Here is a 15,860-nt window from a genome sequence, read left to right as displayed (position 1 = left end):
GCGCGGGGACGGGGAGGAGGTGGGGGCAGGGCAGGAGGGGGGAGCGTGGGTCCGGGACATCGGGCAGCAACTCCACCGCACGGGTGGTCACGGGTGGTCGTGGCTTCCGAGCCTCGGGCTGCCCACCTGCCCACCCTGCCCCCACCCCCAGCAGCGCACCTTTCCGTGGGTACTTGATCTTGTCTGTGTAGAGGAACTGCATGAGCACCTCGAAGGGCCGGGCCTCAGCCTCGCGGATGGCCACGCGCAGCAGGGGCGGCCGGGCCCCCCCTACGGCCCCACCAGGGACCTCCCTGGGAGCCGGGGCTGCCTCCTCCTCCGGTTTCTACAGGGAGAGGAAGGGGAGCTCAGGGGCGCCCCGTGGATGCCGCTGCCCTGGCCGGAGGGGGCTGGGCAGCACCTCACCTGGGCCAGCCACTCCCGCGCCTGCACGATCTTCCTGCGGAGCCAGCGGCTCCGGGCGGTGACAATGGCCACGTGGCCCTGCACACACTCCTCCTTCTGTAGCAAGAATGACATCTTGGTGGGGAGCACAGGACACTCCTCCTGGCAGGCACGAGTGGGAGGCCAGACATGCCTCGGTGCACAGCACCCACCCCGCAGCATGGCGGGCCGGCTGGGCACAGGGAGGGCACCCACCTCGCCCAGCACAAACTCCACGTCGCAAAACTGGCGGCTCTCCCACAGACGCCCGTAGTCCTCATGCAGCGTGCACTTGGGGTAACAGGAGAACTGCCAGAGGAGACCCCAGTGTTGCCACGGGAAGCCACCACTGGCCCAGGCCCTGCCGTCCTCCAGGCCACGCATCCCCAGCCCAGCTCAGCCCGACTCCAACCACCGGCCCACGCCTGCTCCCAGGCTTCCACTGGCTCCACTGTGAGCCCCCAATGCCGCCCCATCCACCCCACCCTGCACGGAGGTTCCTCAGACTGCCCTCGGCCTAGAGCCCCCTACCCCACCTGCCAGACTCCCCGGACGGGCTGTCATCCCACCAGACGCAGCCCTGACTCCGGTGCCTCGGACAAGCCCCACCCCCCGACTGGACCTCAGTTTCCATCATCTGGGGCCCCTCCACCCTGGCCAGCGCCCCTGCAGGCGGCCCATGAGCCCCACCTGGAACCGGTACATCTCCCCACTGCGGATGTTGTTGTCCACGGTGCCCCCGAAGATGTACATGGCGTCCGAGATGACGGCAGCTGCGTGGAAGAGCCTTCCGCTTGGCAGCTGGGCGGGAGAGGGGGCGGATAAGTAAGCCCGACACGGACTCCTCTGAGCCTCAGTCTCCCCGTCCGTGAGAGGGGCCGACCGCAGGACTGGCATCAGGGCGTGAGGGAGAGCGGTCAGGGCGCCAACCCTCACCTCGGAGGCCGGCGGGGCAGGCTGCTTGGCTGTGGTGGTGCCGAAGTCCAGGCCAAACACGTCTCGGGACTTCTTGAAGCCACCCCGCTCCTCAGAGGCCAGGGCAGGCGCCTCCTCGGACGCAGCTGCTCGCTCTGGCACCTCAGCCCCGCCGACCTGGAGCGGAGAGACAGGCGGGCATGGGGCCAGTCCGCAAGGGCCCCGCAAGGCAGCAGACACCAACCTCCTGCCGACCCTGTTCAAGAGCCAGAGCGCAGGGGGACACGTGGGAGGGGCGGGGCCGAGGACGGGGCCCTGGCGGCGCGGCTCGGAGGGGCAGCCGGCAGCAGTCAGGGTGGGCGTTCTGGGAGAGCATCCTCAGCACCGTGCAGACGGGATGGGAAGTGAAATGTTAAAAGCCCACAGGCTGCAAGAATGGAGGAGAACAGGGGCGCAGGGCCTCGGGTCGGGCCAAGGCAGGTGTCCAGGGCTGAGGGCCTCAGTCATCCTGGCTCTGCTCCTGGTGGCCGTCTGGAGCCCCGGGAGCCCTCTGAGGCTGTGAGGAGCTGAGGGCAGTGGGGAGCAGGTGAGTCAGGACCCCCGCCCCTCAGGCCACGAGCCCTGGGCACCCCGGCCGCCGTGCCCGGCAGCACTCGCCTCGCTGTCGGAGCTGGGCTGGACGACCTCCCAGGTCTGGAAGTCCACATCATAGCAGTGCAGCTCGTTAGGCAGCGTGTTGTCCGCCGCGCCCCCGAACACATAGAGGTGGCGGTCAAAGGCCACCATGGTGTGCCCGTAGCGCCGCTGTGGGGGTGGTGGGGAGCCACGAAGCAGGTGCTCCGTGGGGATGCGCGTCCACCTGGGGGCGTGGGACAGTGAACCAGTGCTGGGGGGGCTCCTGCTCCCCAACCTCCACCTGGGTTCTGAGGCCTCCCTACAGCAGCGCCTGGGCAGACCAGCCGGCGCAAAGGCGGGCCTGAGCGCGTACGCCCAGCGCCCCTCATCCCCTTTCGCTCTGGCACCAGCCCGGCCTGAGCCCCGTCCTGCCCCTAGCCACAAAGTGGGCAGCAGCGACAGGCAGGAATGGGGGGCTCTGTACAGTGAGGCCATCCCACTCTTGGGAATGGCGACGCGCCCATCACTCTGACATGTGGGATGGTTCCCACAGCCAAGGCCTCACTCCCGGGAGCTACCGGGACCCCGTCTTCCGATGCTGCTCCTATGTCCGCTACCCTCCCGGGACTTCCCGACACCTTCCAGCACATCCTGTCTTTGAAACCCAAATGATCCAGGCGGGCCACGCTGCCAGGAGGCTGTTCAGCAGACGGGAGATCGGCCTGGGCAAAGCCCAGCTGGGGTGGGGCGGGGCGGAGGGTGCTCTGTAAGAGACCCCCGCGCTAAGCATCCGGCGCTAAGCATCACACCAGCAGCCTTCTGTGTGTCTCCACGGGAGATGGTACCTGGGTGATGCCCACACCGCGGGATCTGCCCACCTGCGCACAGCCTCAAGAAAGCCAGGCGCGTTTGTTCCCACCTCTGGGAGGGCGGGGGCAAAGGGCACAGGCATGAAGCTGGGCAGGCGGCCGTGTGGGGGGCTGGAAGCAGGCCAGCCTGAGGAAGGCGGCACCACACTGACTCCACCCCATGGGACTCCCCTGCTGCCGGGGGCCACTGGGGTCTCCTAACACCTGGCCTGGGCTGCTGCTGGTGGCAGGATGCCCCCCTGGTTTCCTTCATACCCCTGTCCACTCCGCCTCGAGCTGCAGCTCTGCCCCCAGTTCTGGCCTGGGTCCCTCACCCTGCAGCCCTCTGTCCCCTCAGTGCACCCTCCTCAGCCCCACACCCCTGAGCAGCCCTCAGGCCCTGTGCCTCCCCCAGTAGCGGCACCCCGAGAACCCTTCATCGATTAGCTGTCTGTGCGCCTAGCCAGAGCCTGCATGTCTGCCCCAACCCCTCCCCACATCTGGGCATCGCTGGCCTCTGCTTCCAACGTCCCTCACCTCTCCAAATCTGTTCCTGCTGGCTTGGAGCCCTCCTTGCAGCCCACCGCTGTAAGCACCGAGGCCAGGACAGAGATGCAGGCCTGTGCACAGTGTGGCTCCCCTCCCAGGCCCGGCCAGCCCAGGCCAGGAGAGCTGGGTGGGTGTTAGCGGAATTTCCCGGCCAGGATGTCCTGACCTTTCTCCTTCCCAGCCCATACCTCTGGCCTCCAGGGCAGCTCCAAGTCCCCTCCCGAGCCTCCCTGACCTGCAGCAGAAGCTCCCTGTTCGCTCCCCATCCTTCGCTCCCAGAGCCAATACCCGGCCTGCACCACCTCTGGGCTCGGTCCCCATCGCGAGGGCTGGCCTGCAGCTAAGGACAGCATAGGCTGGAAGCTCTCGGGGCCTGAGCACGGCTCCAGTCCTCTGCCACGGTAGCAGATCTATACCAGCTGCATCTGTTACTGGTAGCACTGGTGGCACTGACCAGGCCATTCACGGGGCAGGAGCCATCCTCCACACTGGACAAAGAGAGAGGCCAGCCGGGCCCCCCTTGCTGAGCCACAGCCACAGCCCAAGGGGCGTGCTTGCGTGGTCTGTATGAGAACAGCCACATCCCCTGGCTCTGGAAGGGCAGCTTGCCCTGTTGTTCCACGGACGCGGGTGCCCACCCTGGGGCCCACCACCAGGGCACTCACGTCTTGTCCTTGAACTCAAACTGGAAGAGGTTATTGGTTATCTTGGCTCCGCTCTGTCCCGAGAACACAAACATCTTGTCCCGGCACACGGCCACCGGGAAGTTGCAGCAGGACGGCGGGATCTCGCCACTCTGGGCCACCTGGGGAAGGGAAGGCGGCTCAGCCAGAGCCCTCCCGGGACCGGCTGCACAGGGTCGAGACTTACACCACTGACGTGGGCCTACTTTCGTTCTTGAAACTTCTTCCGTGAATGAGAGTTCATGGATTAATTTCTGTAGAAGAGCTTAAAGCCCCACCTCGTCCACCCAAAATGGGCCCAGTTTCTAACAGTTGAGGCTAAAACTCATCACTACAAGGGAAAGACACCCCAGGGGGAAGACAATGGAGATCGCCCAGAAACAGCAGCGAGCAGGACACCCGCCAGCAGGCTGAACTCGCTGTGTTCAAATACGGGTGGCTTCTACCCAAGCTGCACCAGTGACTGAACACGCTACCGCGCGAAGCACAGAGCCTTTAGTCACTAGGTGAGTGCTGCTGGCGTCGGACAGGAGGTCGGTGAGGAGCGCGAGGCTGGGGACAAGGCTGGGCTTTGGCAAGGGGAACAAAGCAGCCCCCACCCCGGCCCCCCAAACCCCTCACCTCCCTGCCTCCCCTGCCCCACCCCGGCCCCCCAAAACTCTCACCTCCTCCCAACATGTGAGCTCCCGGTCCTGGAGGCCAATGGTCCACATGTCGTTCAACCTGCATTAGGACAGAGGGGTCAGGGTCTCCACAGCTGGGGCTGACGGCAGGGTGGGCCTGGGCCCGGCCAGGAGGGATGGCTCCAGGGAAGGACACATTATGCAGGACTCTGACGGGGGCCTAGGGAGCAGCCATGAGGTAGGAGCTTCGGGGAGGGGGGGTGGCTGCATCGAATCCCCCCAGCCCAGACGGCAACACGTGGCCTCATTCACAGTGTCCAGCCAGTGTGGCAGGGTCCATCTCACTCTGACCCCTGGGGCTCGGAGAGGACTTCAAAGAGGCAATCCTTGCGGAAACTACCAGTAACAGTGCCACCACTTGGAGCTGCTGCTTCTTCTTTTTTTTTTTTAATTAATTTTTTTTAGTAATCTCTACACTCAACATGGGGCTCAAACTCACAACCCCAAGATCAAGAGTCACGTGCTCTGCCGACTGAGCCAACCAGGGGCCCCACCTCTTGGAGTTTCTGTGGTGTTGAGACCTTGGGGAATGAGTACATGCTACTTTTACAATCAGAAAAATACAGCAAAGCCCATTTTCTAAAATGAGGAGGAGAATGCCTGGTACATAGGCGGGAACCCTGTGATGTCATCCAGGGGGAGGGGCTGGGTCTGAGGCCTGCTGCTGCCACTACCTGCCCCACAGGGTCCCTCCTCACTGTGGGCCTGAGTATTTCCACCCCAGCAATTCAGGGGGCCACTCCCCACCCCACAGCTCTGACAATACCCAGCTATGACACCTACTGCCGTGGAGACCAGCAGCCCGTAGACAGCAGCACAAAAATGCGCCAGGCCTGCCACCCCTCAGACGCCCCCGGGAGGGACCGCAGGGGTGCTAATCCTTCTCACTTCTTGGGGTTGGGAGGGAGCTCCCTCAGTTGCCCACCACATCCATCCCCCCCATCTTCTTCTTCCCTCACTCCTGTGCACGACACTCCCCTCCTGAGATACCCCCAGCCTGAGCTTTCACATGCCGGGAAGGCCCGCTCTGGGCCTCAGTCCACTTGGGGGCTGCTCAGAGGCGGGGTGCTGGGGCTGGGCACCACCTACCTGGCATTGCCGTCGTAGCCCGCGAAGATCCACAGTTTGTCACTATACACCGTGGCGCCATGGGCGGACCTGGCGACTGGCAACCTGCAGCACGAGGAGGGGATGAGGAGAGAGGCCCCCCCCCAGCACGGACCCGGGCCTCACAGCCCCACGAGGCCGGCCGGGACCCCAGGGCTGCCGTGCCTACATCTGCTGAAACCAGGCTTCTGGGGATGCCTGCCGGGTGTCATGAGGCTGAGCTCACGACAGGCAGGGGGATGAGGAATTCAGATGTCCACAGGGTAAAGCCCTCTCCCGGCCATCACCAAAATATCAAAGGGGAGGGGGTGTCCTGGCAAAACAGGACCTGAGAAGCGCCCATCAGCAGTCCGTTGGGGCCCCTTCTGCAGTTTGAAAGGAGAGAATCTAAGAGCAGGGAGTAGGCCTCAGACAGGCACAGCTGGGAGTAAGCACAACTCAGGCCTCTCTTGGCCTCGGGCTCTTCTTCTGTAAGCTACAGGGGACCCAGTGCAGTAGCCTTTCAGACACCCCCCAAAGGTTTCAGCAAAGTCTCTCACCGTCCTTCAATCTTCCACTCCGTCCACTGGCCAGTTGCAAACTTATATTCAAAAAGGTCATTTTTATTCTTCAAGTTAGAATTGGAATAAATGTCCCCAGTGTAGCCCCCTGGGTAGAGAGAGGGAGAAAGTGTCATACTCAAAGAGAGCGTCCCAGAGGCTTCAAACCCCAGGAGGTGGGGGGCAGAACCTGGCCTCACTTAAGATGTATTCTGGGCCTCCCTCCATAAACCTCGGGGAGCACCTACTGCCTGCCTGACTCTGTACTAGGCTCTGGGGACGCAAGAATGAGCAGAACCCTGTCCCTGGTGGAGTGACAGAGGAGGGAAGAGAGCCACCCTTCCGCCCAGTCACAGAGGCGGATCATTCCAACCCCGTGAGATGGGGACAGTTAGGGAAAGGGGTCCTTGAGAGGTCCCCCGGCCACTGCAGGAACCGAGGACTCCCGCGGAGAAAGACAGGGAGTGAGCCCCGGGCCTGGCGGCAGGACGAGGCAGCTGCGAGCCCGGAAGGGGGCCCGGGGCCCTGGAGAGGGGGGCAGCTCACCGAAGACAAACATGCTGCTCCCGGAGACAACGGCCGAGTGGTGGTAGCGGGGGGCTGGCGGAGTGCCGGTGGTGAAGGCCCTGGGCGTGGGGGGGGACAAGGAGCAGGGGGGTCAGTCAGCAGGGTCAGCTGTGCGGTTCACACCACACAGGGCAGCCCCTGCCACCCCCAGGATTCCTTTCCTTTTTCTATTTTGTAGGCAATACCTACCTCATTGTAGAAACTTTAAAAAAAAAAGGGGGGGGTTAACCTTTGTATTATTTTTAGTAGGCTCCACGTGGGCCCAGCGTGGAGCCCAACACAGGGCTTAAACTCATGACCCTGAGATCAAGACCTGAGCTGAGGCCAAGAGTCAGGTGCTACTGAGCCGCCCAGACGCCCCTCGTTACAGAAACTTCGAACAAAAAGTGCTGATAAGGAAAAGCACAAAACTAGCGCCAAGACTTGCCAGAAAGCACCATGTAGACCATTAGGTCACCCCCCCACACCTCTCCCATGCATAACGATGCCTCTGAGTAATGCTGTAAATGGAGTCACGTGGTGGGTATTCTGTAACATCTGCGTTTGGAACTCACCAGCAGAGTGCGGCTCTGGGCTCCGGCGCCCCTGCTGCCCACCTGCAGCGCCGCCACACGCTCTCCATAGTGAACTAAAACCCCATTTCTACCGCTTTCCTGGGGCTGCTCCTTGTCAGAGTTTTATCCCACAGCACTTATTAGTAAAGGACTTATGGTCTTTAGGGTGATTTTTAAAATTAACCTGTAACTATTGGCTATGTTATGAAAGCAAGGTGTGAGAGGAACGAGACATAAACTTCTTCGGCAATCCCAGCACTCAGTGATGCCACCCTGGGCCCGGACGTCCTCCTCCGTCAGAGGGGGTGGTGAGACCCCACCACAGAGGGGACTCGGGACTGGCAAACGCACGCAGAGCCCCTGCCCAGAGGGTGGCACCCAGGTGACTCGTGGGTTCTGTGCCCCTCCTGCACGAGCAGACGGCAGAGCTCAGGAGGAAGCCCGTACCTCCTCATCCTGGGGTCCCTTTCTCCCCCTCAGCTGGGAGCTGCCCCCTGGGCAGGGCTGGAGACTGGAGCAGAGGGGTACAAATATGCCGTGCTCAGAGAGGGCAGGTGTCTTGCCCAAGGCCACACAGCTGGGAGGGCCATCTGTGGAAGGCAGCCAGGGCTCGCATGAGACCCACTACCCATGTGGGGTCTCTGGGCAGAAGAGGGTCCCCACAGGGACACGGAGGGAAGCAAAGCCAGTGCTGCCAGCCCCTGGGCAGCACCCCTGGGCAGCACAGGGTTGGTCCTGGAAGGACCCATTGGCCGATAACCCCCACCCCCTCGCCCCAGGTCACCTCCCATAGCAGCGGCTGGCCCAGGAGACAGGCCCAGTGACTGAAGGGCTCTCCGGAGGCAGAATTTGAGGACTAGTAACCAATCAAACAGATCCCCGTAATTAAGAGGATTCGGAATAATTAATCTGAGTTGTGGACTGGGAAAGGAACCCAGGAAAGGGAGACGAACGCTAAGGGCCACTGTTATCTGCTCCTGGAAGCTTCTCTCTGGCTTTCCCTAGCACGACTCTGCTGGCAGTCAGGGCCCGGCACAGGGCTACCGAATTCTGGGGGAAAGGGGAGCTGGGGCTCAGAGGCCACCCACCTGCACCAGGAGCAGTCCTTCACGTCGAACCGCAGAAGGTCGTTGAGCATGGTCTTCCTGAAAGACAGCCAGGGACATGTGGGGTCAGTTCTGGGCTGGCCCGGGTCTGCTCTCCAGGACCCGGGACAGGACACTGCAGCCCCTGGGGTGGGGGTGGGGCCGTCGTGGGGACTCAGCCAGGGCCAGGCAACCAGCTGATGCCCGAGGGACCAGAGAGTGACCACAAAGGAAGTTTCCAACTAGTGCGGGTACCAGGATGGTGACACACGTGGGACCCGCCTGCCTGGGGTCCGGTCCGAAGCATGATCCTGGCCACCCAGCAGCTGCTTGAGGGCTCCCACTCCAACGTCTCAGCGCCCCCTTCTCTGAGGCTGTGCCACGGCAATGCAGAGCTCCCCACATCTCAGGGGAGGCCCCTTTCCTCCTCTCTGATCTTCCTTCCACCTCTTTATTGCAAAGCCAAGGCAACCACATTGAAGATACAATAAAATGGAAAACAAATCCACTGGCCACCTACCAGGACCTGCATGTTACCATGCGGCCCTTGTCAGTTAGAAGAAGGGAGTCAGCCAACAGGAGCCCAGCACCCCTTGCACACCAGGCCTGTACAGGGCGCCCCCCTGCACCCCTCCCTCAGTCTGCACCAGGGGGCTTCGCTCCCCACCTGCATTTACAGAAGAGGAAGGGGCCTGGGACGTAAAGGGCTGCCTAAGGCCATGCAGTCAGGAAGCCGGGAGCTGGGAAGCAGAGATGGGACTATAATCTCTCCCCTCTCCCGCCTCCCCTCCCCTCCTGCCCCCTCTCCGGCCCAGACACTGCAGGAAGCCATCTTTCTTTGTACCCAGTCCACCTTTACAAAGTTGCACCTGGAGTGAGACAAATCTGTATCCTGTTTCTCGGTGCCACGTTGTAGCAAACTATTTCTGCTTGTTGCTACACCGTTGTCATGCCAACTCCCCCTGCTACAGAACACTCCTGGGGAGGTTCCCCACCACTGCTCTGGGCTGGACCCCCGGCCTCTTCTGGTTCGGGGGACTGTCATGAAGGCTGCAGTGAACATCTGTGGGTGGATGCCTCTTCCTATTTCATTCCTTCATGTGACACACATTTACTGAACCGTCCGTGTGCGGTACAGGCCCCGCCCCGGCGGAGGACAGGTAACAAACCTGTGTGCGCTCTGAGATAACTGAGATGAGCTGTGCGATCTGTGTGTGCTCTTACCACAGAGCCAGCAAGAGGGGCAGAAGGGAGGGGAGGGCTGACAGCTGGTCCAGTTGGCCTCACGGCATATTCCAGAGAGGCAGAAGGGCAGGAAGGAGGGAACCGCCAGTACAAGGGCCTGAGCTGGAGATGCTTGGTTCACTCAGAACACAGCAAGGCCGTGGCAGGGCCCAGGGCAGAGGAGTAGGGCGGGCACAGGCGCACAGGGCCGCGCGGACCGCCAGGACAGCTCGGGCTTCTAGGCAGACGGAGGGGAGCCATCCCCAGGTTACGTGCTGAGGAGGAGCACACTGAGACTTGCGCTTTCGAATGGGTCCCTCCGGCTGCTCATGGGGAAAGAGGCTGTGGGGGAGACAGGCTGGAAGCCAGGGCCCATGGCCAAGGAGACCATTCTGCCCAGTCTGCAGGTCCTCAAAGGGTCCAGCGTACCCCACCAGCTCCAAGTCAGCCCCCCCAGGGAGTCCTGAAAGACCGAGGCTGCAGAACCATCAGAGGCCAGCCCTTCTGGGCTTCAGGCCAAGTCCCATAGTTGAGAGGCATGGACAGAATCGGTCCCGTGCAAACACTGCACCCGCATTACAGCCAAATCTCCGTCCTGAGCCCTTCCCAGCTCTGTGCTCGCCGACCCCCAGGAGCACGCTGCAGAAGCAGGGTAAACAGGGGCGCCTGGGTGGCACAGCAGTTAGGCGTCTGCCTTCGTCTCAGGGCGTGATCCCGGCGTTATGGGATTGAGCCCCACATCGGGCTCCTCCGCTGTGAGCCTGCTTCTTCCTCTCCCACTCCCCCTGCTTGTGTTCCCTCTCTCGCTGGCTGTCTCTATCTCTGTCAAGTAAATAAATAAAATCTTTAAAAAAAAAAAAAAAAGAAAAAAGAAAAAGAAGCAGGGTATACGGTCCCCCATATACAGAGGAAGAGACCAGGGTGCAGTTAGTGCTGTTAAGCCACCTACCTGAGCCCAACCAAAGTCACAAAGCTCTAACTTGAACGGAGCCCAGTCTATCCAGGAGACCAAGGTCCAAGCCTCAGCCCCCCATCTAGCTGGCTCCCAAGCCTCCCAGAGCCTGGTGGGCATCCCTAGCCTTTCCCGACCATATCAGCGAGTGAATGGGGGCAGGGAAGCCCTGCCCAGACTCCAGGCCTGATGCGTTCGTTGCCCTGCTGATCCCTCTGCTCGGAACACTCTTCCTCTTTTACCTGATTCACTCCGACTTATCTTTCAGGTCATCAAACCCTCCCGGAAGGCTCCCTTGCCCGGACTAGGCCCCCTTCTCCTCTCCAAGCACGTCTGCTATGCCCACACCCAGTACTTAACGTGGCCCAGCTCCTGATAAGAGCTACAACAGCTCTTTCCCTCTGGGAATGGGTCTTAGGGGAACACCGCCCGAAGGAAGCGGCTACACAAACCGGAGGTTTACCTCAGCCATTATCTTTCACCAAAGCAGATGAGCCACAACTTAACAGGGAACAAACAGTTCGTGGGATGGAGGTAGAGCCCCCCAACAAAACACCAGGTCATTGTCAGGAAAGTTGTTTCCCAGGAATTCATAGCAATGTGGGAAAACCTTTACAGAAAGTGGAAAATACGGGAAATAAATAAAACTGTCCTCTAAACGCTGCCATGTGGCGTATGGTGATGAAGCGCAGTGAAGGAAAAGTGTCTGGGGAAGGTGGCAGCCAGGGCGGACGCGTCTCGTTCAAGGCTGTGTCCACGCACTCAGAACAAGAGGCACATTTCTGTGTCCTAAGCATGTGCTACCCATTGAATGATGTGCTGAGGGCCTTGAGGGCCGAGACTCTCACATGGAGAAATGAGGCTGAGTACTTAGCTAGCCCAGTCAGAACCACCATGTTTCTCCCTCCCTGGTCCAAATACCCTGGGCTCATGCTCACTCACCCATTGTCTCCACCAAATACATAGATGGCATCTTTATAGGCCACCACTGTGTGCTTGCTGCGCCTGGAAAAGAAAGAATGGGTGCGCGGCAGTGAAGCTGGGACCCTCCTGGGGGCACCCAAGCAATGAGAATAAGCACCCAGGCTGCTGCAGAAATTAGATAACACTTCTCAACTGCCAAGATCGATCGAGATCCCTAAATTCACAAGTACCCCAGGACCCTGTATACGGGGACCCCGACATTGCCCTGGGACTGCCTCTCTGGACTCCCCGCCCCACTGCAGAGCAACTAGGACCCCAGCTCCAGACCCACAAACCCAACTTAATTCTAGTACCCTGCCCCAGGCCACCCGGCGCCGAGACTCCCTCAGAACACCATCCTCCTGGACATCACCACTTCCTCCCCACCCCCCATTACCAGATCCCATTCCTGGACACCACGCCCCAGCCTCGGCCCCTGGACCCCGCCCCGGGCCCTCCTCAGACACCCCCCTTCCCCAAGACCCCCTGAACTCCGCCGTACCGGGCCCCCACGAACTCGTCGCAGGGCGGGAGGCGCCGCCAACGATGCACTGTCTCGAAGGGCCCGAAGTTGAGTGTCAGGTACTCAACACTGTCCGAGCAGCTGTGGTCAAAGTCCACGCTCGGGGCTACCTTGGACCGTGCGCTGCCTGCCAGGGCCCCGGCCCCGATCGGGCCTCCCGAGCCCCCCGGCCCAGCCATCCCGGGTCCACGCCCGATCGGCCACCCGGTCCGCGGGACGTGCGGCCACCGCCCCGGGCCGCCCCGAGGGACTACATTTCCCGGCGAGCCCTGTGCCAACCGCGCCGCACTTCCGGCCTGCGCCGCACTCCCCGGCAAGCTTAGCGCTCGTCGTGACTCCGCGGGCCCGCGCAACTTCTGGAAGCCGGGAGTGTGTAACCCTCTGAGGAGCGTTTCCCAGCAAGTACGCGCGCCAGATGCCCCCTTCCAGTGAAGGCGGCGTCCAGTCTCCAGCCCCGTCCGGACTGCACTTTCCCGGCGCCGGCCAGGCCCACGCCGCCCGGAGATGGGCCACACCTCCCGGCATGCCCTGTTTGCCCGGGACTCGGCCTTGACCGTCCGCCGCTCCTGGGCTTGCAGTGGCCTAGGAGGAAGCCGGACTATCCCCTTCCTGCCTGCGCCCCCACTTCTGGCCCCCGCGTCCCCCCCCTGCCCCCGCATTCCTCTTGACTGGGAGGCAGAGTGCCACAGAGGCTCTAGATTCTCTTGCCTACTTAATAGCTGGGCCTTGTTTTCTTTACCTGCAAAATGGGGGATTCAGAGAGCTCTGGTTGCCATGAAAAGCATGGGCTCTGTCTCAGGACCCAGCCCTTACAGCCCTAAGTAGGCACATGCCCCCAAACTGCCAAGCTTGAGCTGCCTCTGACCTCTGAAGAAGCACTTCCCATCTCAAACCCTTGGCACATGCTATCCCTTCTACCCAGAGTGCCCTTCTTTCAAAATGCAGATCCAAGACCCAGGCTAGAGAAGCTTTCCCCAGCCCCGGGGGCAGAATCAGTTGCTACTCCCTCTGAGTGCGAGTAGGCCGAACTGGTGTGGCCCTGAGCATTGTGTGGTTGTGCTCTCTCCCTCATGAGCGTCTGTCCAATCACAATGGAAGTCACACAGCTCTGCAAAGGTGTGCGTTTTAATTTTAAGATAATATCTAATATGTTTCAGGGTCCTGCAGGAGACCAGTCTCGAGAGGGAGAAGAGGATAGGCCTGTCCTGCCTCCATTGCCAGCCATCAGTGGCAGCTGAGGCCTTGGGAGGTAAGCATCTCTTGGAGGCAGCAGAAGCCTCTCTGGAGGTGAGCCAGGCAACCAAAGGCAAGCACTGGAAAGACTCAGGTTCTGCCCTGGGGGATCCTGGGAAATTGGAGGTTGGCACCTGCCCCCAGGGCTTGGCCTCTGTCCCTGGTGCCCAAGCGTGCCTGCCCAAGTCTGCTGCATGCGAGCTCAGGATCCTTTCCCTGTGAGCCAGGACATGTCGCCGGTCCTGCAGGAATGAGGGGAGGAGGAGTCAGGGTAGAAGACAGCAGGTTACCCATGCAGCACCATGATCCCTGAGGACAGCAGGGGGCCTGCTCTGTGCCGGGCCCTGGTGCCCAGCAGGAATGGGTACTTAGGCAGAGAGGGGAAGACCATGGGGTACAGGCTCTGGGCTGAGGTGGGAAAGGCTTAGAATGGTCAACAGGAAGGACAGAGGACCACGTACTTGCTGTGCAGCACAAACAGCCTTTTCGAAGGCGAGAGAGAGAGAGAGGGAGAGAGAGGAGGCCAGGGAGAATGTCATTCATCATGTTCCCTCTTGGTTCTCCATTGTTACCAGCCTGAGGTCTACCCCTGTTCCGTGGCCTCCAAGCTTTCCCCAGTCCCTGGGCAGGGGGAGGGGGCCTCTCTGTAGGCAGTTTGAGCCCACAGGGTGACTCCCACTGGCACCATCCTGGGGTGAAGGTAATGGCTGACATCCAGCATCCCCCAGGCACCAAACAACCACCTGACATCTCTGCAGGGCACCCCAGAGGCATCACTAGCTGCTTTACCCGTCGCGCCACACCCCCCCCCCCCCCCCCCCCCCCCCCCGCCCCCCGCCCCACACCCCACCACCAGTCTCAACACAACCAAATCCAGTTGAGTGTCCCAGGCCAGGTGATGCCCAAGCAGTGGCTTTGACCAAGGGCTTTGACCCCTCCCCATAGCACTGGCCCTGCTCTAGGACACAGCCTCTTTTCCTTCTTCTATCCCCCCAGGAGCACAAATAATCAGCCCATTCGTAAACCACAACCCATGTCCCACACCACCCATAGTACTGATGCCCCATAGACTGATGTGGACCAAGAATAAATAGGGGGAGGGCTCTGTAGGGCTACAGGAGTGTAGGGCTACCAAGGGCCAGTCTCTTGGGGGACCTCCCCCCACCCACACCAGACCTCTGAAGCCCACACTCACTCCACCTCCCGCTTTCGGATGGTACGGCCGGAGGCTAGCACCTCAGCCACCTTGGACACGATGGGATCATAATTCATGCTGGCCACAGCAATCACCTCATCGCCTCTGCAGGGACAGAGTAACAGCCTGAGGACCGCCCAGCAGTGGCTTTCCTTCTTGGAGACCCTGATGCTCTCTTCTTCAGCTGGGGTCCAGGGAAGGATCTTACTCAGGGCAGCAGGAGTATACTGAGCACCCAACCCTCCTTGCTTTGTTTGGCCCAACATGGGTTTGGGGATCCTGCCCAAGGCCCACGGAGGCTCCAACCTTCCTCAGTGGAGTTCAAGGCTGAGCTCCCGTCCTGGGATCACCACTCTACCTGTGTGACTTTCCTCAGTGTAAAAGTGGGAGTCCACAACACCCACCACAAAGAGCTGTCCTGAAGATAAAATGTCCTGCCTCAATGGGTGGCTGCTGGAGTTAATACTACCCCGCCTCCTCACTTGGCCCTGGCGGGTCTCCTGCCTAGCTGCCTCCCTTGGCCACTCGGTCCACCTTTCAGGTAGGTCCCCTCTACTGGAGCAGAGCTCCTCAGGAATGAGCTCCCCTTCCCGACCGAGCTCCCGCTGCTTCGCGCCTCATTCCACCCCGTTGCTCTCACTTGGTGTAAAAAGCCACGAATTTGAGCTCTTCCAGATCCCCCTGGATGATGACGTCGTCGAAGCCTTCTCCGTACCCTGTGGGCCGAACAGGAGGGGATGGGGCTCCCCCAGGTGAGCGCCCTGTGCCCTCCTACATCCTCCCTGAACCTCCCACCCGGCCCCGCTCCCTTTGTCCCTTTAGGTGGCCCTTAGTGCCGCCCCCAGCCAGTTTTTGCTCCTCCTATGGCGGACGTGGCCACGCCCCTAGGATGCTCATAGCCCCGCCCTAACCTCCAAGCTCCACCGCCGCACTCTGCCAACACCTTAGCCACACCCCTAAATGCTCTCGGCCCCGCCCCTGTCAGGCGCCCCTCCGTTACCCGCGTAGCGCAGGCTCTTGCCGAACATGGCTGTCCACAGGTAGGGCACGGTGCTGATCTCCGCCTCCTGCGCCAGCATGTTCTGGGCCGCCACCCGGCCTGTAGGACCCAGGGTCGTGAGAGCCCCGACCCTAGCCCTCATCACCCCTACACTGCCTGCCAGGGCTCTCTGGGGGCCTCTGACACGTGGGGCTACTCCCCC

The 15,860-nt window shown here is 61.3% G+C and overlaps 2 protein-coding genes across 3 annotated transcripts in view; both read right to left on the bottom strand.

The window, feature by feature from the left end:
- LZTR1 (leucine zipper like transcription regulator 1) overlaps positions 1–12,446 on the bottom strand; it is an 18,214-nt gene extending 5,768 nt beyond the window's left edge. Inside the window, exons 1-14 of the mRNA XM_040619553.1 lie at positions 12,210–12,446; positions 11,687–11,749; positions 8,572–8,628; positions 6,909–6,988; positions 6,363–6,471; positions 5,806–5,889; positions 4,699–4,756; positions 4,016–4,155; positions 1,996–2,197; positions 1,360–1,515; positions 1,114–1,224; positions 640–732; positions 406–501; positions 160–325 (exon numbers count right to left, since the gene is read on the bottom strand). Coding sequence (XP_040475487.1) covers positions 160–325; positions 406–501; positions 640–732; positions 1,114–1,224; positions 1,360–1,515; positions 1,996–2,197; positions 4,016–4,155; positions 4,699–4,756; positions 5,806–5,889; positions 6,363–6,471; positions 6,909–6,988; positions 8,572–8,628; positions 11,687–11,749; positions 12,210–12,409 — 1,615 coding nt within the window. The 5' untranslated portion in view covers positions 12,410–12,446. The remainder of the gene's footprint in view (positions 1–159; positions 326–405; positions 502–639; positions 733–1,113; positions 1,225–1,359; positions 1,516–1,995; positions 2,198–4,015; positions 4,156–4,698; positions 4,757–5,805; positions 5,890–6,362; positions 6,472–6,908; positions 6,989–8,571; positions 8,629–11,686; positions 11,750–12,209) is intronic.
- Positions 12,447–13,339: 893 nt separating this feature from the next.
- AIFM3 (apoptosis inducing factor mitochondria associated 3) overlaps positions 13,340–15,860 on the bottom strand; it is a 14,234-nt gene continuing 11,713 nt past the window's right edge. For both annotated transcript variants that reach the window (XM_040619550.1, XM_040619551.1), the window contains exons 17-20: positions 15,659–15,757; positions 15,299–15,374; positions 14,659–14,763; positions 13,340–13,705 (exon numbers count right to left, since the gene is read on the bottom strand). In XM_040619550.1, coding sequence (XP_040475484.1) covers positions 13,666–13,705; positions 14,659–14,763; positions 15,299–15,374; positions 15,659–15,757 — 320 coding nt within the window. In that variant the 3' untranslated portion in view covers positions 13,340–13,665. The remainder of the gene's footprint in view (positions 13,706–14,658; positions 14,764–15,298; positions 15,375–15,658; positions 15,758–15,860) is intronic.

This window comes from Ursus maritimus, unplaced genomic scaffold, assembly GCF_017311325.1.
Source record: "Ursus maritimus isolate PB19 unplaced genomic scaffold, ASM1731132v1 scaffold_33, whole genome shotgun sequence".
Lineage (NCBI taxonomy): Eukaryota > Metazoa > Chordata > Mammalia > Carnivora > Ursidae > Ursus > Ursus maritimus.
Note: the sequence above shows the minus strand (reverse complement) of the source record. Positions and strands in the feature narration are given on the sequence as shown.